This window comes from Thamnophis elegans, chromosome 2, assembly GCF_009769535.1.
Source record: "Thamnophis elegans isolate rThaEle1 chromosome 2, rThaEle1.pri, whole genome shotgun sequence".
NCBI lineage: Eukaryota > Metazoa > Chordata > Lepidosauria > Squamata > Colubridae > Thamnophis > Thamnophis elegans.
Window position 1 is genome coordinate 117,339,748 of NC_045542.1, and position 23,973 is coordinate 117,363,720.

The 23,973-nt window shown below is 41.5% G+C and overlaps 1 protein-coding gene across 1 annotated transcript in view; it reads right to left on the reverse strand.

Moving 5' to 3' along the window:
- Positions 1-21,818, reverse strand: part of PODXL2 (podocalyxin like 2) — a 58,142-nt gene extending 36,324 nt beyond the window's left edge. The window contains exon 1 of the mRNA XM_032211474.1: positions 21,634-21,818. Within this exon, the coding sequence (XP_032067365.1) occupies positions 21,634-21,679 (46 nt within the window). The 5' untranslated portion in view covers positions 21,680-21,818. The remainder of the gene's footprint in view (positions 1-21,633) is intronic.
- Between the last annotated feature and the right edge of the window lie 2,155 nt (positions 21,819-23,973).

Genomic DNA, 23,973 nt, shown 5'->3' on the forward strand with positions numbered 1-23,973 from the left:
ATTTAATACTGAACTGTCTACCTAGTTTAAACTCCTTAAGATGCATGATCCTATTTACCAAGCAGACTACTACTGTACCTTGCTAAGATAAAATTACACTAATGAAAATACAAAAGGGAATAATTGTGGAAAGACTGTATACACATTCAGCACAGGTTTCAATCTGGAGTTTAATTCAAATATAGATTTATCTCCAAGTATTACAAGAGATAGGGAAGGTTGGTATCAGAAAAAAAAAGTATAATTGTAAAACTTTGCTTTTGTAAGAAGCAAAAATCGTTGAGTCTTAATTGGAGCATGTGCCAGGTAAGATTAAATAAAGCAAAATATAAATGCATGAGCCAGGTAAGATTAAATAAAGCCAAATATTTATGCATGTATCTATTTGGACTATCCCAAAACTTTGGTTTGTACACCAGCAGGGGATCTGATGATAACAATTTAGCCACACAGCTCAAACTCCTCACAAAGGATGCTATGGGAAAGGAGTAATATGTGACTTAACCGCCTTTCATCTATTTAAAAGTCATAGCAAGATTCTGACAAGGAAACTTTATTACTGCTATAGCGGTTGTAGAAACGGCTCACAGAATTCAGCTGGGAAAGTGGGTGCAGGCGAGGTCAGTTCCCTCTGCAAAATAAGAATTGGGGAATAGAGAGGAAATCAAAATTCCACCAATGGGGGCAAGAAGATGGATATCAAAGAAAGGGAAGCTTGTTCCTCGGGCTAACAGCTGTGAGGGGGGTGGGAGAGCCCGTTCTAAGAGGACGGCAGATGCAAGGGTATCTCCCAAGCAAGGAAATAGTAAGAGAGCAAAGAACAAAACTCCCAAGGAAATACTAGCCCAGTTGTGGAGCCAAAAAGGAGGTCTGTCTGAAGGAACCACCTGTCAGTTGGATCAAGTCAGGAGGCTTAAGACTGGAGTCATGTCAGGAGCCGGACTAACTGAGGGCAGGGGAGAGCTCAAGCCAGGAATCTATCAAATGCCTGAGGGAAGAGAGACTCCGCAGAGGTTGATTAAAATCTGCAGAAGGAATGCCATAAGATTTAAAGTCAGAGCCTAGAAATGCTATGTGAGCACCACAACTCCTTTGAAAGTTGGCTCTCTGCATCATCAAGCATAAATGCTTTGTGCTGAGTAAAAGAGCAGCCTGAAATTCAGCGTTTAATTTGCTAGTACTTCATAATGATTATTGGCTTCCTAGGTTTACCATCGAAGAAAGGAAAAAGAAGCAACCCAGGGAATTTAAAAAAAAAACAACGGTTCTCGAGAAGTCCTTGATTTACAACCATTCATTTAGTCACCATTCAAAGTTACAACAGCACGGAATAAAGGCATCTATGACCATTGTTCACACTTACAACCGTTGTAGCATCCCTGCAGTCACATGATCAAAATTTGGATGCTTGGTCACCAGAGGTGGTATTCAGCAGGTTCTGACCAGTTCTGGAGAACCAGTAGCGGAAATTTTGAATAGTTTGGAGACCTGCTCTGACTGGCTCTACCCCCATCTATTCTCTGCCTATGGAGTCTCAGCTGACCAGGAGGAAATGGGGATTTTGCAGTATCCTTCCCCTGCCACGCCCACCAATCCACACCATGTCACACCACACTCACCAACCCATGCCCACAGAACTGGTAGTAAATTTTTTTGAATCCCACCACTGTTGGCCACCGGGATGCATTTATGATAGCTGTAGTGTCCTTTTGCAACCTTCTGACAATCAAGGTTCATGGGGAAGCCAGATTCATTAACAACTGCAGTGATTCATTTAACGACTACAACAAGAAAGCTTGTAAAAGGGCGGAAAACTCACTTAAGAACCATCTTAATCAGCAACCGAAATGTTGGGCAGAATTGTGGTCCTAAGTCGAAGACTACCACTGTGAGCTTCCTAACATGACAGGAGCAAAGGTGGGTTCCTCCCGGTACGGTACGCCAGAAGAGGTAGTAAAACTGTGGTGCACCAGATAGCACCAGTAGTAACGGTGGTCTGGCCACACCCCCGAACCTGTTCTCCCATCAGAAGCTTTTTTTTAAAAAAAAAATTCCCCCCTGCCGGTTCAGGCAAGGCAAAAAAAGCTTTAAAAATAAAAGAGAGAGGAAGGGAGGGAGGGAAGGAGGGAGGGAGGGAGGAAGAGAAGCGAGAAAGAAAAAAGAGAGATAGAGAGAGGAAGGAAGGAAGGAAGGAAGGAAGGAAGGAAGGAAGGAAGGAAGGAAGGAAGGAAGGAAGGAGGAAGGAAACTCACTTTTCAGCTGGGAGATTCAGCAAAGGAGAAAAACAAATGCTGTTGCTTTAAATCAGAACTGAGTATGCCTGGCTGTGGAATTCTGGGAGTTGAAGTCCACAAGTCTTAATGCTGCAAACTTTAAATTGAAACCTGCTTTAAATTGAAAAGCTGCTCAGAAGAAGGTTTGCAAAGTAACATCCAGAAGTTTGTTTCTGGTCTGCTGAAACTGGATAAAAGGTAGGATTCTTAGTTCTATGTTTTTGAAGTTTTGGAGTTCATGCAATATGGGCTTTGTGTTTCTAAAAGGGTTTGGATGATTCCCTGCTTGTGAATGGAGCCAAACTTTATATAGGCTCATTATCTCTATCTGGCAGGAATGTGGAATGAGCCTTTCTGGGAGTAATATTTTATTTGGAGGGATGGGTTGGTTACTTCCCACAGAGGGAGGGAAGGAAGGAAGGAAGGAAAGAAGGAAGAAAGAAAGAAAGAAAAGAAAAGAAAAGAAGGAAGGAAGGAAGGAAAGAAAGGAAACAAGGAAAGAAAGAAAGAAAAACAGCACAGCAATTTAGGGCTAGAAGACTACTCAGAGGTCATCTAGTCCAACCTCCTGCTGCAGCAGGAAACCTTACATTGTCTGGATTATTTTGGTGCCTCTCACAGAGAGGAAAATTGCCAGAAAGGAGAAGGAGTTTACTAGGACAAGGCTGTCATGCAGAGGAAGGCAGAGATAGTCCTTGACTTATGACTACAGTTGAGCCCAAATTTTTGGTTGCTAAGCAAGAGTGTTGTTAAGTGAGCTTTGCCATATTTTACCCAATCCATCTCCTGGTGAGTGACATCAAGTTGGTCATGCCCACCCAGTCACATGCCCACCAAACCATGCCCGCAAAATAAGCCACACCCACAGAATAGATAGTAAAAAATTTTGAAACCCACCCCCGGACAGGAAGTACTTTGTGGCACGATGGAATGGCAAAAGAGGTCAGTAAAACTATGTGAAACCTCTGATCTCTTGGTTGTCTGCTTTTGGGTTGGATGCAGTATACCTATGAAACTACCAACATGGGTATCTTGCATAAAATCCATTAAAGTAAGAAAGTCCTATCCCTGTTCCCATGCTTTCAGGACAGGGAAACTGGTAAAAAAGACAGAAGAACAGAGAAGATATTAATCCACAATCCAAGTGTTAAATGAATATATTTTGTACATATTGTTACAAGACACATGCTCATAAGAGCATTTGTGTTTGGGGAAGTAAACCAAAGATTGCTGATCAATTCAGCTTCACCTGTGGACTTTAAAGGAATAAAGAAATATAGAAAGTCCCCTCACCGCCCTCTGAAGAACTACATTCCTCTACTGCATCTTTCTGTTTAAGTGGAACTATCTCTGGGGGGTGGGGGTGGGGGAATCACAAAAAGGAAATAAAGCATGATGACAGATATAAAAATAGCAACATCACCTGGCTGTCCAATGAATTGGGAAAGGAATTGAACACACACTTTAAAATGTATGAAATTAGAAAATAATCATAAAACTGCATAATTAATAAGAGGAGGGAAATGTAAGATATGTTGTATATAAAATAGTACAGAATAATAGTTATAAGAGGAATATATGTACATAGATAGATATAAGATGTATAGAAATAAGTACATTGAAAGAGTAATATGTATGGAAGAAATATAAGTATAATAGATGGACAGATAGATAGACAGAGATAGAGATAGAGATATAAAGATATACATGTATGGATAAAAAAAGTATAATGGAGGCTTACCAATGTGGAAATTTTGCAAAAATGATATTTGTGTTTAAAAAATGGGGGGAAAACCTGTTTAATAAAAACATTTAAAAATAAAATAAAATGTATGAAGGGAAGCAGCCTTTATGTTTTTCTCTGAATTATTTTCCTATTAAGAAAGAAAATTAAAAAAATCCAGTAAAGGAAAGGAAATGTACAAAGAGCCGAGAGTTTTCTGTAAATTAATAAAATCAGCATTTTTCTAACCTTTATGGTGTTTCATGATGTTGAAACATCTTATCCAGAAGAGAGGAGTAAGACTGGGGTAAGACAGTTTCTTTCCATGGTAGCCCATTTCTCTTCCCTCCAACTTAAAACTAAAAGACTTCTCTTTGCATATCCAAGCACCCACCTACCTGAAACTGTTTCAAATAAGGAGCTGGATCAAAAATGGCCATTTACTAACAATTCTTTGTCTGCCATCGGAAAATTAAGATGAACTACTGGAAACACCTGCAAGAGTTTCCCTTTCCATACAGGACATACCGTATTTTTCGGAATATAAGATGCACCGGAGTATAAGACGCACCAAGGCTTTGAAGAGGCAAATTTGAAAAAAAAGTTTTTGCACTCTGCAAACCTCCCAAAAATTGCCCATTTTTTGCAAAAAAGGGCATGAATAGCCCTTAGGAGGCTTGTAGATGCTCCTGCACCCCCCAAAAAATGAGCCCATTTTTCATCAAAAAAAGGGCATGGATTGCCTTATGGAGGCTTAAAGAGTGCTCCTCGGGCGGGGGCGGGGGCAAAATTGAGCAAAAAAAGGGCCTGTTTTTTGCTCATTTCTGCCCTCCCCAGCCCCCAGGAGCTCTCTGAAAGCCTCCATAAGGCTATGCATAGCCATTTTGGTGAAGGGGGCAGGGCTTTGGGAGGCAAAAAATTCAATGTATAAGACACACCCAGATTTTCAGCCTCTTTTTTGAGGGAAAAAGGTGCATCTTATACTCTGAAAAATACGGATATACTGCAAAAACTGAGTTTACAAATCACAATAAAGCATACAGTTTTTAAACAATGGTTTATCAGCTCTAATTCTGGGAAAAGAGGAATGAAAGAGAAGGGATGGTCAGCACCAAAGTGGATGGACTTAGTGAGAGGTGACAAGTGCACCATAGGAAGTCCTGAAAGACCAAGTTAAGAATGCATCATTATGGAGGAAATATATGTGGTCACTAGCAGTCAGAGATGACTTGATGTGGCACATAACCAATCAAATCAACTTGTCAGTTAAATAACATTTGGATACAGTCACACAAGAGGTGGCGCAGTGGTTAAATGCAGCACTGCAGGCTACTGGCAGAAACCCACCTCTGCTGGAGATTCTCTGTTACCTACGGAGTCACACTACTGGATATTGTAGTTACTAATCCTAAAACAAGTTCTTAACTTTGAGACTATTGCCTCCATTAAGTATTAAGGCTCAGAGAATAGAAAAAGGCAGACATCCTGGTCAATGAATTGGGATTCCTGGCAAAATGACCTCCTCAAGAAGTGGTAATTTTAGGGTGGGGGAAATTGAAAACTGTTATAAGCATAACAAACACTTGGTTAATCAGACTGCTGAAAATACATCTGTAACTGTTTGGCCTATACCAGTGATGGCGAACCTTTTTTAGCTCGTGTGTCAAAACTGGGGGCAGAGCAGGGGGGTCGTGTGTGGGCATGCCACACCCAAAATGCAATGTGCACGAGCCCATCACGCATGTGCACATGACCAATGCTCCCCCATTTTTGGCATGCTTTTTTTGCCCTCCCCAGGTTCCAGAGGCTTTATAGGAGCCCAGGGAGGGCAAAAACAGCCTCCACCCTGGAGGCACCCCGGAGGCTTCAGGAGCTTCCCTGAAGCCTCCAGAGCACAAAAAAACTGGTCTTATGGGCAAATCGGAAGTTCAAGAATGGACTTCCGGTTTGCTTGTGAGGCAGGTTTTAGCCCTTCGGGACTCCGGAGGGCAAAAAATGACCCTACAAGCAAACCGGAAGTCTGTTCCTGAACTTCCGTTTGCCCATGGGGCTTTTTTTTTTTTTTGCATTCTGGAGGCTTCAGGGAAGCTCCTGAAGCCTCCAGAGGGCCTCCAGGGGATGGGGGAGGCTGTTTTCACCCTTCCCAGGCTCCTATAAAGCCTCTGGAGCCTGGGGAGGGCGAAAAATGGCCTCAAAAGAAGCATGCACATGCGCACTGGCCAGCTGACAGGGAAACGCCTCGCGTGCCCTGACAAATGGCTCCACATGCCACCTGTGGCACACGTGCCATAGGTTCGCCATCCCAGGCCTATACCTATCATCTGGAAATAAATCTGGCTTTGTCCTCCTGAATTTCCTAGAACACTAAAATGTAAGGGTTGGAAGGATATCATAGAACTCGGGTTAATCTTGCCTATGCTCTAGCTACATCTTTTTGTGACCTTCTTGAACTGTCTGTATTTTTTCCTTTCAAATTTCGAGATTGAAGAGACTAGGTTAGTCTCTTACTATATAATGCCAAACTACCTGAGTTCTATGGTAACATCCATTACCAGACTCCTCTTTCGCTTATCCAGAATCTGAGAACAGAGCATTTGTTATGGTTGACTGCTATTAGGCAGCAAGCAATGGGGACACATATCCCAATGTTACATAAAGGTAAAGGTTCCCCTCACACATATGTGCTAGTTGTTCCTGACTATAGAGGGCGGTGCTCATCTCCGTTTCAAAGCCAAAGAGCTAGCGCTGTCTGAAGACCTCTCTGTGGTCATGTGGCCGGCATGACTAAACACGGAAGGCAGATGGAACGCTGTTATCTTCCCACCAAGGTGGTTCCTATTTTTCTACTTGCATTTTTAAATGCTTTCGAACTGCTAGGTTGGCAGAAGCTGGGACTAGTATGCTCAAATATCACTTGTCCCACTTGTTCCTCCTGTTATGGCTAGGTGTGAACTTGGCCATAGTTACTAGGCAATTTGGTTATGTGACAGTTTAGAAAAGAGAAAGTTGTTGGGTTTACATGCATCAAATTTTAATATGGTTTTTTCCCCCCCATTTTGGTTTAATATAGGTTGCAAGTTGTAATTTATGGTTCATTGCAATGTGTGAATCCAATCATCTTGGCTTATTTGAGAAACCATAGAGTAAGATGCAGTGCAATGTTTTAGTCTAACTAGGGTATGTGCATCAAAACAATGTGAGGAGACTTCAATTGGATTTGAAGAAGCTGCCTGGCACAGTGGCACAAAGCCCATTACCTACAAGGGAAAAATATCTTCAAAAAAAAGTACAATCAACGTATGGGATCCATTGCCCTACAACACTGGGGTTGCTTTTGAAAGTGCTAGGCAACATTGTGGAGGTTGTTTGTCAAGTTTGATTAGAAGTAATATCAGACAATATCTCAGTGGTACAATGCCTCTAGTTATCACCCAAGATAACTATCAGAAAGTATTTGCAATATCCATCAGCATCTTCAGAAAACTGGAATGACATCTAAATGTTACATGCACTATGATGTAATTACACAAATGCTGCAACTTACATACTCATGTAAGGCAACCTAACATATGGACACAAAAGTAGCGCTCCCATGATGAGGTCCCTGTGGTCACTCAGTCTACTGGACACCGGTGGCCCAGCCGCAGCACCTCAAGTTATTCTCTGCAGACAGAATTTTATCCTGATCAGATAAAACTGTTCTTGTTCTTTTACTGCCAGATGGATGAAAAACTGACCCAGAATTAGTGCTAAAAACAAATGATTTGCCAACCCACTGTTGCTGTTCCTCTGCTATTATCTCTTTGCTTTTGTATAGAAAGAGAGCAGAGGCGGGAAGAGATTCATTTCAATCCCTGCTTTAGAGCTGACAAGAAGACACACAGAATATCGGAGCAATAAAAGAGAAGATCTGGTTGGGTGAAAACTGCTTACAACACGCTCTTCCCTAGAGGCTAAGATGACATTCCAAGGGAAAACCATTTTTATTACAAGGATATTCAGGACATATTGGAATATGTTGGGCAGTCTTTTCCCGTTAATACTTTTCACAGCACATTGCAAGTTCACCCTCTCAAATCTGTGACTCAGCACAAACTTTCCAGCTCCATAATTTGCTACCTTCCTTTCTGCAGTCAAAGCAGAAGCATCGTAAGTTATTTGTCTTGACAGAGAAATTGTATGGTGTGGATAAATATATGCTTATATCATTTTTGTAACAATGCCAGCGCTCCTTTGAGGAGTGACATGCACACTCCCAAGCAACAGGGTGAAAGAGTAGCTATCATAGCACCAGAGGTGGGTTCCTACCAGTTCGCACCAGTTTGGTAGAACCGGTTCGTCAAATCTACCGAACTGGTTAGAAGAGGTTCCACCAGTGGACCCGGAAAGCAGGCCACACACCTACAGAAGGGGTTCCAAAATTTTTTGAAACCCACCACACACACACACACACACACACAAAGACTCACAGAGAGAGAGAGAGAGAGAAAGAGAAAGAAAGGAAGAAAGAAAGAAATAAAGAAAAAAAGAAAAAAGAAAGAAAAAGTGAGAGAGATGAAAGAAAAAAAGGAAAAAGGGACAGAGAGACAAAAGGAAGGAGAGAGAGAGAGAGAGAGAGAGAGAGAGAGAGAGAGAGAACACATGGCCGGCAAGCCACTCCTACAAAGGAGGCCACACCCACAGAGTAGGTTCGAAAAAAAATTGAAACCCACCACTGCATAGCACCCATGGGAGACTCCTCCCAAATTTAAAACAAGATGGGCCGATGTCAGTGACTTTCCTTGTGCACACAAGGAAAGTATTGTACTTCTCTTGCACCCCTTTCTCTACCTCCCTCCTTTTGCTGACTATCTCTAAATTAATGGTAAAACATTCTGAATGCACTGTAAGGAAGCCCAGCAGAGCAATCAGTTCTTATTAGGACTGCAGAAAACATAGGTGAAAGGCCAGCATTCTTCTGATATAGTCCAAGCAGGGAAAGAGAGACTCCCCACAGGGATATTAGCACACCCTCATTCCCAAGAGTCCTAAATATTTTCTGAGCTTGTAACCAAGAGGGGAAGCAAATGCTAGTTAATGATTCAGGATGTAGCATAGGGGATAATCACGCAGAGACTTGTTGAAAACTCACAAGACTATAAATATGTTAGAATTATCTGTGGAAAGAAAGGAAGGACATTTAGAGGAATGTTACCCAACTCTGTCCACCTATATAGATGGAATTATTACTATGATGTGTCCAATTTTTTTTCAACTATGAGATGCACGGATATGCAACTCTAAATATAGGATTTATTTTTTATTTATTGATGAAATCTTAGGAATCTAATGAGGATGTGTTAATCTGTTACTTCGAGAACAAGGTGGAAGAGACAATGCCAACATCAGCCCCAGAACATCATAAGAACTCTCGCCAAAATTGTCTCAAGATGACTTTGAAAGGCCACTTGCTGTAATGCCACCAGGAAAGACCTCTGGCAGCAGAGGAGAAGAAATGAAGACCAAATCGGTAGAATAGACAGACCAACCAGACCAGTGGTGGGTTCCTACCAGTTCGGACCGGTTCAGGCAAACCTGTAGTGGTTTGGCAGCCAAGGTAGCTGGAACTGGCAGCGATCCAGGCCTGCCCTGCCCCCAAACCAATTCTCCGGGTGGCGCTGTAGGCACCACCATCTTGTTTTTCGCTTCTGTGCATGCACAAAACAAGTGCGCCCACCCATGATCAAACCAGCAGTAGTGCCTGCCGGAACCCACCCCCGAACCATACATCTAACAAAAGAAATCTGTGGAGATCCATGTTAATCCCGGTGCAACTCAAATTGCAAACAGAGTCTTTCTGGGTCATCTCACCTGCTGGTTTGCTGCCAGTCAATATTGGAAAGAGTTCTAAAGTAGCAATTCCTAGCCTGACAGCTCAGCTGGACGGTAGCATCTGCTGAGCTAAGCAATTTTGCTTAATCCTAGAAAATCCCAGGGCTGCAGACTAAACCAAGGAGTCAAAAAAACAACAACAACATTCTGAAGGGCTGGCAAACTGCAGGACCTTAGTTATAGGACATCATGAAGTCACCATTTTTCCATTCAGGTTCCCTATTGATCCATAACTCCTACATTAGCTTTCCTTATTCAGGCTTATGCATTTTGATCTATGTTCTCTCACGCACTGTTCTTAGTGACTTCAATATTCACTCAAGGGGCTGAGTTTACAGGACAAGCCATGACCATGTTATTATGGTTTGCCACTGCACCATAAAACTAACGACATTAGAGTGTGACACAATGTGAAAACCCAGTTTCTTTTGTGACCTCTACAATAGAAAGTTCACATCCAGTAGTGATTTCAGCAAACCATGATGACCCCTAAAGAATGATGCATATGCAGTGATGTCATCAAAGATACATCTTCATGTATGCTTTTTATTTTGCTCCTCGTTGCTCCGTCATGGATACCCACAACCCCAGGAGGAAAACTAATTCAAGCATTTTAACTGTGACAACTTTCATTGGTTATTAATTATATCAAGAATTTAGAAAGCTCCAGATTGTGTCTGCTATTTCTCATTGCTATAATATTATGGGATCTAGAAATCCCTTTACAAATGGCGACCCATGGGAATTAAAAGAGCCAAAATAAAATTTAGCTCTAGCAGATGAAGAAGTTAACAGCACTACTTTGAAGGAACCAATTTCTATATTTGCCAAAATGAAATTTGGGCAAACAATTTTAATAGTTTTATTTGATAGCGTCACAATGAAGCAGTTATGTTTGACAATTACTTTGGACAGGAGTGACTATGGCCAAAATTATCAGGTAGAGATAGCAGATCTATGCTACAAAAATGCAGATGGCAATGGAGAGCTCGTATTTTTCCTATATTGTCATCTAGAAGGTTTTTTCTGGTTGTGTGTTGTACAACATTACCATTCTGCAAGAACTTGATGATAGAAGTTCACTTGGATAGTATTTTTTTTTTTAATCACCAGAGCTTTGACTTGATCTTTTCTTTTCTGAAAAAATCTGAATCCCTTTAAACTAGCAGTTGTCTGGAGCTTTTTTTTCCCCAAAAAGTTTTTATTTTTAGACAGACATAGACAAACAAAACATAAAACAAAAAGCCATCTTTAATTACATACAGTGTGTTGATTGGTTACAAGGTTTTTGTGCATCCTTTCCATAGTCCTCACTTACAATTTATATAAAATCACATATTATCTAATCAAATATATATGTATACATTACTATCATTGTACATCATTTATTTGACCATAACTATTATTCCTTCATTTTAAACAAGATAATCTAGGTATTGGAGTTTTGTGCCCACATCTGGTAGATCTACTGAAGAAATAAGGACTGGAATGAGCTAGCCATCCTCAGGATCCAGGATAAAGGAACTACTGTATTTTTAATTTTCAGTTCAAAGATTGACCCTGGGCTTATATATTACAGCATGCTAAACTATAATGTAGTTTGCCTCTCTGGCTTAATGTATTTGTATGACGCCAGGCAACTGTAGTTTATTCCAATTGGCTAATAAAACCAGTGCTCAGTGAACCTGTCCTAGCCTGTTTTGTGAACCTAGTCAAGACATAAACAGAAGGAGATGTGTTTTTAGGAAGACTTTATAAATAGAAAGCCATCTGTGGAAGATTTCAGACTTCTACTTGTGCCTTCCTATTAAAAAAAATTATGAAGTCTTCCTTTAAATGTAAGAGTCGGCACTTGTATAAGAATTTGATTATAACCTGGACTGTTTGTGAATTCCTCATCTTTCTCTGTCCTCTTAGCATTTCTTGCCATCTAAAAAAGTATCCATTTTGTCTGTTATTGGTGTACCCATTGGCTGCAGTTATTTGCAGGCAATTTGAAAAGGACGACTTTGCATTTATGCAACACATCAACTGCTTTTAGTTCTTCTATTTTTTCTTCCTGTATATGAAAATACTTTATTTTTATAAGATCTACTTAATTTTATTAGAGGCCTCACCACAGTAGCCTAAGACCTGACAATCAGAAGTAAAGGATGACGGAAATTCTTTTCTATAAAGCTATCTGAGAAACTTCCCAGAGGCCATTTTCAGAGTCTGCCTTTAAACTCCAGTATAAAGAAACTATGCAGCAAAATAGTTTCACCAGAAATACTTTATGGTTTCATAGTCCCTGTAGTTTGAGCCTGGAAAGTGCATTTCATTTCATGCCCTCATTTATCTTTACAAAAGTTTACTGAGAAAGGTCAATGGTACCTCTAATTTACAAACCTGGAACCACAAAAAGAGTACTGTATATAAAAGGTTATAATCCATTGAAGGAAGTCTAAATCTTACCTGACCTAAGCTGAGTTCTGAAATTTGGGTTTAATCCTTGGACTGACTGTATACCAAAAACCTATCTTACAGTTCCAACTTTATAGTCTGGAAGAGCCTTTCTCAAAATGGTATGGAACAGATATTAGATATGCTATTGGTTTGAGCTCCAAGCTTGGCAATTTAGTTGCAAACGTTTCATCACCATTCGAGGAGATATCATCAGTACATTTTGAGTTGTGCTCGTCTGTCAGAACACAATATGTTTTTATGAGATGCAAATTAGTCTGACTGTTGTTTGTTTGGATATTTCTGAATCATGGTCTGATCAGACTAATTTGCATCTCATAAAAAGGTATCTAAAGACCAGTGTTCTGACAGACTCAAAATATACTTACAATGTCTCCTCGAATGGTGATGAAACGTTTGCAACCAAATTGTCAAGCTTGGAGCTCAAACCAACAGCCTAACTACCAAACTGAGCTCAAACACATTTCAGATATTAGATATATTTGAAATTATCCATGCTGGCTAGGGTTAAGAGGGCCTATCCTCCAACTCAGTTAATGGGATTACATTTGGGATTAATCTGCTCTGACATCCCAGGAAAGTATATACTCTTCCATGATCATGACAAGAATCAGCCTCAAATGGTGGTGAACAGTGAAAGGAGCTACAGTAGAATCTCTGGTCATGAACGGTTCTGACCACAACCAAATCGGGTCTGACGAAAAAAATTCACAATTTTTGCAGACTCTCTGTCTGGAAGACTCTCTTACAGTCTTCCAGCAGCCAGCCCACAACCATAGAGCGCACTCATAGAGCGGCCGCTGCTGGAAGATTTGGCAGCTGAGTTTGGGAGTTTGGAACCGGAGAAAACGTTATGCTTGGAGCACTGTGGTGGCGGTGGATGCTGCAGGGAGAGCTGGGCAACTCCCCCTTCTGGCCAGGCAGAACGCCACTCCCCATCCTAGCAATATCCTGAAGGCGGCAAGCAATGTGAGTGCCTTTCTCCCCCCCGGCTCCTGCGGCTTGGCGCCTTCAGGATACCGCTATGTCGGTGAGCGGTGCTCTGCCTGGCCGGAGGGGCGGGTTGTCCAGGGGATTTATTTTCAGGGGTGGGCTTATATTTTTGCCCACACAAAAAATGTGGCAAGGCTTTAGTTTAAGGACAGGTTGTATTTTCGGGGAAACATGGTATCAGTCCTTGCAATCTATGGGTCTAATTCAGTGTTTTTCAACCTTTTTTGTGCAAAGGCACACTTTTTTCATGAAAAAAATCACGAGGCACACCACCATTAGAAAATGTTTAAAAAATTTAACTCTGTGCCTATATTGACTATATATAAAGTAATTCTCCCACGGCACACCTTACACTATGTCACGGCATACTAGTGTGCCGCGGCACAGTGGTTGAAAAACACTGGTCTAATTCATACTTTCTATCTCACCATTTTAAAAAAGAGATATTGATAATACAGCAATAATAAATCAGAGTATCTATGTTTTAGTACAGAATACTTTGTCTAAGAACTTTGAAATATCTGGGACTTGGAGAAGGTTCCAAGTTAGACTATGACTGTCATCTACAGAGGGCTGAGTCCCTAATGTTTAACATTAAAGTGGAGTATCTTAGAGCTAATTCCAACATATATACGTAGTTATTTCTCTACAGATTTGTTCCTTCAGAAACATAGGAAATTAAGAAGGAGCCTATGCTGTAGATAAAAGTAGTTTAAGTCATATGATCACCAGAATGGCCAATTTGCATCTTCCCAAGTATATCACCCATAAATTTGTTAAAGGAACTGTTTAAAAATGTTTAAAACTAAAATCGTGCGTAGCTCATTAAGATTATAAATTGAGGTTGTTTGCTCAGACATTTTTGTTAAAAGAAGGGTCACTTATATGATTTTTTTTCTTGGAAAGGTGTTATAAACAATCAAGGTATCTTGAAATGGAAGAAAAACCAGGGGTTAAAATTTTCTCATTGTGGTACAAAATTACACAATTTCCTAGACAGAAGTAAAGCAGCAATTCCAGTTCAACCATGGTATAGGAAAGTAAGCTACATCAAAGATTTTCTTTCATTGTTTCTAAGGTAAATTAGTATATTCCACACCCAAAAAATGAATATAAATTGAAATACATAAACATTAAACAGTCTTCTTTTTTAATTTTTTTTTATCTTTATATATATATATTATTATGTTTTCATTCTATACAATCACATATTTACTGTGCTTAATCAGGGCATATAACATTGAATAATAAACACGGCCCTCACTTATATAGAAAATGCCCCCTACAATACAAACCCAATATACCACCTTGGCCCACCATACACCCTCTTTCAACCCCCTCCAACTTTCATTCTTCCTTCTCACACACCCCTCTACGCCTACTTCCCCTCCCCTTCTTTCTAACCCTAACCCTATCACTCCCTCTAATCCATTCCCTCCCTCCCTTCTCCTCCTCCTCTCTCTCGCCCTCTCCACCCTCCTTCTTCTTTCACTCGACTCTTTCCTTCGGTATATTTCTATTACCTTCCAGTATATTCGGTTTGTTCTGTTTTCGCACTAACATTAAAAAGCCACAGTATACAAATGCAATCATGGAATTTAACACATATTGTATTTCCCCCCTCCCCCCTCCCCCTAAATCCCCACCTCCCTTCCCTCCCCCTGACTTCCCAAAGACCATACGTGGTATAACTTTTGGACAATCACAGTCTAAAATATCTCTACATTGAACTCAGCTTCTTACTGTTACCCAAATTTTAAACAATTTAAATTGTTACTGATACTAAGCATAAGCTATCTGGAGTTTCTTAGTCCCATATTTACTTTTTATGTAATCAATCCATTTTTTCCAGTCTCGTTTATATCTCTCGTTTGAATGTTCTTTGAGATATGCTGAAATTTTGGCCATTTCGGCTAAGTTCATAACTTTCAAAGTCCATTCTTGAATTGTAGGTAAATCTTTCTTCTTCCAATACTGCGCCACCAAGAGTCTTGCTGCCGTTATTAAGTACAGAACCAAATTAGTCTCTAGTGCTGTAAAATCAATACATATACCCAGTAAAAACAACTGGGGGGTGAATTTTATCCTTCTTTTGAAGATGTTTTGCATCTTCAACATTAAACAGTCTTGACAGGCAAGCAACACTGGAGACCAAATTTGACTACATTAATACTGAAATTGAGACATAGGTTCACGTATGTACCAATACAATTTTGGGTGTTCCAACGTTATATGATATGGCTACACACCGTTACGGTTTTCCAATTTGCTGTAATTTACTGCACCTTGCAGTCAGGTAATATATGTAGATAAAACTTGCTTGACAACTGCCCTGTTTAGCAATGAAGTGATGACAGTGCTGGAAAAGTAACTTTATGACTCAATCCACACAGTCACATGACTGACATTTGGAGGCTTCACAACAGTCTTTTGACAAACCTTCAATAGAGAAGTTGGCAATCAAATTGCAGGTCCTGGTCACATGATGTCTCGCTTAACCACTGCAAGTGATTCACGTAGTGACTGCAGCAGAAGGGATGGCTTAAGTTTGTCATGTTTTGCTTATCCACTGTATTATTTAGCAAGAGATTTGCCCATCCCAATTTTGGTTGCTTAAGCGAGAACTACCTATAGGACCAGACTCCAAGAGAGCATATAATATATAGAATAACCAGGGGTTGGCTGCTGGGGGTTTGTAGGTTTCGGGAGAACCTCTAGCTAAGGTTCTGTGCAGTTCTGAGAATCCCACTCCTGGATAGCCCCATCCACCCCACCCTGCCTCTCCCAGGAGTCCCCACGTGGATGCAGGTTTTGGATGCAGGTAAGTGCAGGGCGCATGTGGAGGCCCGGGAAGGGTGAAAAACAGGCCTATCAAAAGTTTAGGAAGTCCAGAAACAGGCCCATTTCCAGCCTCCGGAGCCTAGGGAGGCCATTTTTGCTCTCCCAGAGGCTCAATGAGAGCCTCCGGAGCCAGGGGAGGGCAAAAATGCCCCCTGCCCATGGTTCAGGAGGTTGACTAGGCCACACCCACCATGGCCATGCCCACCCAGCAACTGGGCAGAGAACCCCTTGCTAAAACTTTTGAAGCCCACCCCTGAGAATAACCGTTAAATTTCAAACTGCTGAAAGTTGATAAGTAATTCAACAAGTATTTTTGATAGACAGAGGTGTTATTCTATGCAAGAAGAATAACACAAAAGACAGACAGGCAAAATTTTAACTTTTCCACCATAAGAAAGAAATATGTAAAACAAATACAGTGATTATGATTTCCTTTTCCCACTGTACAATAAAGCTTAAATCATGGAGCCCTTGGTACTCTTTAGATTTGGTTGTTTGCTTGCAGACGTTTCACTACCCAACTAGGTAACAACATCAGCGCAAGTGTGAGTGTACAGTTTGTTCCCTGTTTATATACAATAGCTTGCCCTGTCACGCTGTTGGTGGGGGGTGTGGTTTTCTCCTTGGTAGTTCCTTAATTAAGGCATTATTTTCTGCTTGATTTTTTTGTCTGGTATTACCCATATTTTTCGGAGTATAAGACGCATCCTTTCCGCTCAAAAAAGAGGCTGAAAACCTGGGTGCTTCTTATACACTGAATACAGCATTTTTTGCCTCCCGAAACCCCGCCCCTTCATCAAAATGGCCATGCATAGCTTGTAGGAAACTTTTAGAGAGCTCCTGGGGGCTGGGGAGGGCAGAAATGAGTGAAAAACGCCCCCCCTTTTGCTCAATTTTACACCCCCCCAACCCCCAGGAGCACTCTATAAGCTTCCTAAAGGCTATCCATGCCCCCCCGTTTTTTACAAAAAACGGGCCCGTTTTAGCAAAAATGGGCCATTTTTGCTCGTTTTTGCGGCCTCCTTGAGTTGTAAGCAGCCCTGAGTCCCCCCAGGGAAAAGGGCGGCATATAAATAAATTACTCTAAACTCTCTCTAAACTCTAAACTCCCCCCTTCAGGAGCACTCTGCAAGCCCCCTAAAGGCTATTCATGCCTTTTGGGGGGGAAATAAACGGCCCATTTCTTGAAAAATGGGCCGTTTTTGGGAAGTTTGCAGAGTGCAAAAACTTTTTTTTATTTGCCTCTTCGAAACCTTGGTGTGTCTTATACTCCGGTGTGTTTTATACTCTGAAAAATACGGTAATCCCTGCTTATCTGGGTTTTGATTGGCGGAGAGGATATGTTCTGTTTGGTTTTAATTTTTTAATTTTTTATTTAAATGATATGTAAATGTGGTTTGTCTTTGTGTGTCTATTTTTGGCTGCTTCATCAGCCAAGCTTCCAGGAATTCCCTGGTGTTTTTGAATTCAGCTTTGTATAAGATTTGGATTTAGCTTGGTCCAGCAACCAACACCCAGATAAGTAGGGATTAACACCAGACAGTCAAGCAGAAAATAATACCCAAATCAAGAAACTACCAAAGAGAAAACCCCCAACACTACAGGCAGGACAAGCTATTGTATATTAACACAGAGCAACCCCACACTCATTAGCATTGATGATTTTACCTAGTCAGGTAATGAAATGATTGTTAGCAAACAACCAAGCTCAGAGAGCACCAAGCCCTTCTCAGTTCAACCCTGGGCTACAGATATTCTCTTCTATTATTGCTTAACCTGGATTATTGAGATGTCTCAAACAAAGGCTTTTACCTTACAGACACAATTAATAATATGATCACACATCACCATAAACAGTAGTTTGTTTAAGAAAGAATAAATCACAATTGTCAACCCTGAAGCGAACTTCGCTGGGACCATCTTTGAGGCTTCAGATCTGCCTCTAGATGGGAGGGGAAGTCATTAACTGGTATTTTGCAAGCAAAATAAAAAGTTTTCCTATGGGAACCAAGGTCATTCCAAGGTGGTTGGGAGAGGAGGAGCAAAGTAATCAAGCAACTGGCCAGCACTTCTATTGGACCATGTGACTGATGACTTGGGGACCTTTTACTTAGGTGAAAACCACAGGAACTTTCAGAGTCTGTTTTCACCAGTTGTGCCAATGTGATGTACCCAATAAATTTGTTCTTTGAGGAATCTCCCTGCCTCAGAGTTCTGCTTTCTATGGGTGCATTACTTGGAACACTGACATCACACAAGCAATAATGTGATCACACTTCACCATAAAGAAGTGTTGTTTAAGAATGAATAAACCACAATTAGATGAGGTGGAATAGCATTATGTGCTCTCATTTAAGACAAGAGTCATAAAATCATAGACTTGAAAAAGGCCACTGGGCCAACTCGCTGCTCAAAGCAGCAGACAAAGTAACAGCCATACATATCATAAGAAATGTGTCTTGTTTTGAATCCCAAACAATGGGCAGCAGAGGTGGCTAAAAGGAGATAGCTAAGGGAAGACATTGGAACAGGCTGGTCAATTGGATATGCCTACTTGAATTCAATGGCACACAGAGGAGCTTACAAATCCTTCCCCTGATCATTGCCAGTGTCTTCCTTTCTCTGTGTCTGCTTAACCTCCACCATTGCCACTGACATTGACATTTTCCTGTTTTCACTATCCTGAAAATGTCTTTTTGGAATACATGTGTTTTGGGTCCATGCTCTGACCAAAGGCACTTATTTCAGGCGTATGCCGAAAGCAAGAGGATTCTGATCCAAATATAGAGCATCCCAAACCAGTTCTTCCATGCCCAAAATGTTTTGCTTATGCATACAAATTAAGGTACACCATAGATTATTGTGCAGGCCTCATCTGGACACATAGTTTACCATTTATCTGGGAAATTGGTTCCACTAGCAAATTGTTAAACTTAAAAAAAAAAAAACCTCTATCCCAAACATTCAGCTGGAATTTGCCATCCAGTACCCGAAATCCATTATTATGAGTCCTTTATTCTAGAAGGAAAGTAAACATATTTTGATTTTTCTGTGTGACCTCCATTCATATATTTGAAGAATGCTATCATATCCCTTCAGTCAATCTTTTACATTCTTTCTACAAGCCTAAATGCACCCAGCTCCTTCAAGGTAAGACATGATCTCCCCAGTGAGCCACATTGTCTTTCGTTGAACCTGTTCCAATTTCTCTGACTCCTTGAAATATGGTGTCCAAAAGTGGATACAATACTAGACATGAAGTGTGATCAAGCTAGAATCAATGGGAACACTTACTTCCCATTACTAGAAATTCATACTTTTGTTGTTGCAGCCTAAAATTACATTTTGCTTTTTTGCAGCCAAATCATATCGCTAGCTCCTAGTGTATTCTCTTTGCAATTAACTTTTTCAGAAACATCACTACTATATCATATACGTGTGAATCCTATATTTGTGTAGTTGATCTTTGTTTCCCAGTCAAGAACTTCATACTTGTCTCTGTTAAATTCCACTGAGTTTTATTTCAGTCTTCTAGGATAATAGCTAATCCAGCTAGTTTTGTGACATCTGCCAATTAGACAAACTTTCTAGTCATCCAAATCATTAATAAACATGAAGCTGAGGATCCAGGATAATTCATTGTGACACCTCACTTTATATTAGTTTGATATCTGCACTGATATCTACAAAACCACTTCTGAAAACTGCAGGATTCAGGAAGTCACCAGGAGTCAACACTGACTTGATGTATGTATGTGTGTGTCCACTTAATATTCATTTAATTGTTATGCCATCCACCCTACATTGAGTTAGCTTATCAATTTATATGTCAAGGGATGTTTCAACCAGTTGAAATACACCAATAAGCATACCCACAATCTATTATTTGACCAAAAAAATGAGACAAAGCTACCCTATCAGTATTTGTTTTTGATAAATCTATTCTGAGTTTTGGTAACAATTGCAAAATATTCAAAGTGTTAAAGATAGATCTTTTTAGGATCTGTTTAAGGATCCTCCCAGACGCTGATGTTACACCAATCTGTAATTTACTCCATCTTCTTTTCCCTCTTTTTCCTCTTCTACCAGCTATCTAGGATACATGAATGAAACCGAAGAAATCTTTTTTAAAAATATCATTCTTATTTTCCCTTGCATTTGTCAGGTCATTCTGAGCATTTGTTTGCTTATTGCCAGCACTACAGTTTCAATCTACCATCTGTTGTCTTCTTTTCTGACCAATCTTCTTTTCATTTTTAGATCTTCACAAAGCTTTTTGGTAGCCCCACTGGCTTGTGCTGCCTCCATTTTTCCCTCACTGAAATTAAGTATTTGTAAGTGTGCTTTTAGTATATCCTTTAAGAACGCCCCCATCTTGAGCTCCGTTCATCCTTAGCTTCTCCTGCCAACAGATCTCATTCTTAACTGTTCATAGTTTATTCAAATCTGGCTAATTTTAAGCCCAAGATGCACACTTGATCATCTAAATGTTTCTGTTACTTCTACTTATTCGGTTAAATCTTCCCTATTTATTGGCATCAATGCCATAAAAATCTATGTGGATGCCACTTTTGCTGAAACTTTTGCCCAATGCTCTGTGTGAACCTGTGTAATTTAAAAACCCTGCTTTCCACCTTAGCATGTTGTGCAAACCTAGCCGCTGTGGCGAAACAAGCCATAACTTAGCATAATGTATTAAAAGAAGTTTTTAAAGCCTATGTCATCGTAGGTTGTGTCCCCACCACATTGCTTTTCCAATGATTTATTCAGGAACGTCAGCTTTCTGGATTTGGTTGAGAGGCTGAACCCTAATCCAATCATATTGGGCATAAAACATGTTAGGGTACCAATGTGGTTGGCTCGTTTTTGGTTTTATGCCTCCTGAATAGAATAAAGAGTTTTCAGGGGGGAAAAACCTCAGCAAGCAGCGTCTAATTGACTGACGCAGCCAGAAGGAAAGTAACTTCTTACACTCCTGAGGTGGCATCCTAGAGAAACCCTTCAGGAAAAGAAATGCCTTTTTTTTTTAAATCCGTCCTTCCTCCTGGTGGGCTCCTCTTCTTCCCACCTGACAAGAAAGCCTCAGGATCCCATCGGGCTCCCACCTCAACCGAGCAGATCGCTCCCTCTCGCGTTCGCGCCTTAAAGGAGCCCAACGCGGGGCGAGCGAGTAAGGAGAGCGGCGGCGGCAGCTAAAACCGGCCCAACTCCCGCAGGGGACGGCTGGAACCCTCCCACTTCGCGCCGCTCCTGGACTCCATAGGCGGCGGCAAGACGGCAGCCCGGAGCCCCGTTCCCAGCTCCGCGCCGCCGCCTGCCTCTTTGTCCAGGACGGCTCGGAGTGGCTGGCCTCCGAGCGACCCTCCTCCTCCTGGATCGAGCCTGCACGCGGGCTGAAAACACCCCCACGCCCGGTTTTTTTTTTTAAGGAAGGAACCCCCCCCCCCCGGGAAATGAGGAAAGGCTCACCCCAGGCCAGAAGCAGCCGCAGCGCCCGACGCCTCACAGGATTCATGATGCTTCCACTCCGCCGTGCTCCCTTCCTCCTCCTCCTTCAGTCGGACGTAGCTTCTGCTGCAGCAGCTGCCCACGGGGCTCGGCCCCTTCTCGTTCCTGAAGAGCCCTCTCTCTCCTGCCGCTGCAGCAGCTCGGGCTCACACGGCATCGCCCCCGCGACCCCCCTCCCTGGTGACTCGCAACTTTGCCTGCAAACCTCTCTAGGTCCTCCCTCCCTCCCTCTCTCCCTCTAGGGGAGCTTCAAGCTGGAGGGTGTGGGCGTGGGTGGAGGGAAAAACAAAAAAAAACAAAAATTGGAGGGCTTTCAACCTTCGCCCGATCAATACACGAACAGCTCTGATCCAAGGCCAGCAAGTAAATGCAGCATCCACATAGCAAATGTGCATTTAATATACAGGCTGCTGCTGGCTTGGCTGGCCGGTCAGACCCTGGGCGAAGCCATCTCTCTCTCTCCCTCCTTCCCTCTCCCTCTCTCTCTCTCTCTCCGATTTAAAAAGAGATGTGAGAAGCGAAGAAAGAAAGAAGGATGAAGGCAGGAAAGAAGGGCTCCGCGCGGCCAGCTGCAGCGGCTTGGCTCGGCTCCTGGAAGCGACTCAACGCCTCGCCTCTCCACGCCCCCTCTTGGATCGGTGTGGCCGCTGCTGTGGGTCTCCCAGGTTTCCAAGATGCTGAAGTATGAAATCGTGTGCATTGCGCAGTGAGCTGCATTCTGCCCCTTCCCGGCTTCAGATTTTCAGCCGGGTCCTAGAGGGAGATGGTGCCGAGGATTCCGTCTATTATTCTTTGGGGCAACTTATGGGGGGGGGGACAACGAAGCAAGAAGTGAAACTTGGTCTTCGCCTGAGCAGAATCCACGAAAGGCTGAGATCAACCCATGGCCGGATCACTTTGTGTGGCCGGGTACGATTAATTTTCTTTGTCTGGCCGGGTAAGGACTAATTTTCCATTCAGGGGATTCTCTGAAGGATGCCGTCCTTTTAATCCGCAGCTGGGGAAACTCTTCTGAATATTTGCCTAAATACAAAACCCTCCCAGTGTCATTGCAGACCCAGCAAGGGGTTTACTCTCAACCCATTTCAAAGCGTTTACCATAATCTAATTTTCTTAAGAATGCAATATTGTGTATGGGGTGGGTGGGTTGAAATTGCATTGATGCATTCAGATCACAATTACAATTGGCTTGTTCTTTGCCATCAAAAAGCAATGGAACAAAAAGCTCCAAAATTAAGGTTATAGATATCATAATAAATTTGCCTGAATCTCTTTATTGCCTCAATCTCATAAAAGGTTCAGATTACAAAGAAAGCCTGCAGAATATCGGTTTTAAATAGGTACAATCAAACAAATGTTGAATACAAAATCCCTGTTAAAACATATGGTTCCTTAGTACTAAAACTGGTTCTTGGGTGTTTCACATCATTTCCCTTGAAAATCCAATAAAATAATTCTGAACCTGTGCAAAGTTGCTGGTTTCTAATCATTTCTACTTTGCTCCTGCAAATTCTCCCCAAGACATTTGCTCCCATCGTGCTTAAAACAATTCAGTCTCCTAAATCTGCTGAAGAGGGAAGATCTCGAATGATCCATTTATATGTAACCCAAAGCTATACCATTTTCAGAGTTCGTGTAGATTGACCAACAAGAGTTTTCCTGCTTGCATTTTGAAAATGTGTGGCATGGAGGTGAGAGATTGTGCAGTATGTGTCAGAGCTTGAGGCCTACTATTCACAAAGATAATTTTGAAGAAAGAGGAATTAAAGTAACCAGGAGAACAAAATTGGCAAAAAGTTATTAAGAGTTGTTTATTAATTTTGTGAAGCTTCTTCTCTGTAACATTGTACTGTAAACTAGGGCATACAAAACCTTTGCCAGACCAATTCTCAAATACAGCTCATCTACACACTGTATATTGAACTTCAATACAATTGGGCGAGTCCAGAAGTACAAGAAGAGTACTCCACTCCTCTGCTCACAATAGAATCCCTTGAAATTTTGGGCTTGGACAACTGAGAACTATGCAGCTTACGGTCTGACCTAAGCATAGTACACAAAATTGTCTGCTACAACGTCCTACTTGTCAATGACTACTTCAGCTTCAATCACAATAATACATGGACAAACAATAGATACAAACTCAAGGTAAATCGCTTCAAACTCGATTGCAGAAAATATGACTTCAGCAATAACAGAGTGGTCAATGCCTGGAATGCATTACCTGACTGTTGTTACATCCCCAAACCCCCGTAATTTTAACATTAGACTGTCTATTGTTGACCTCACACCATTCCTAAG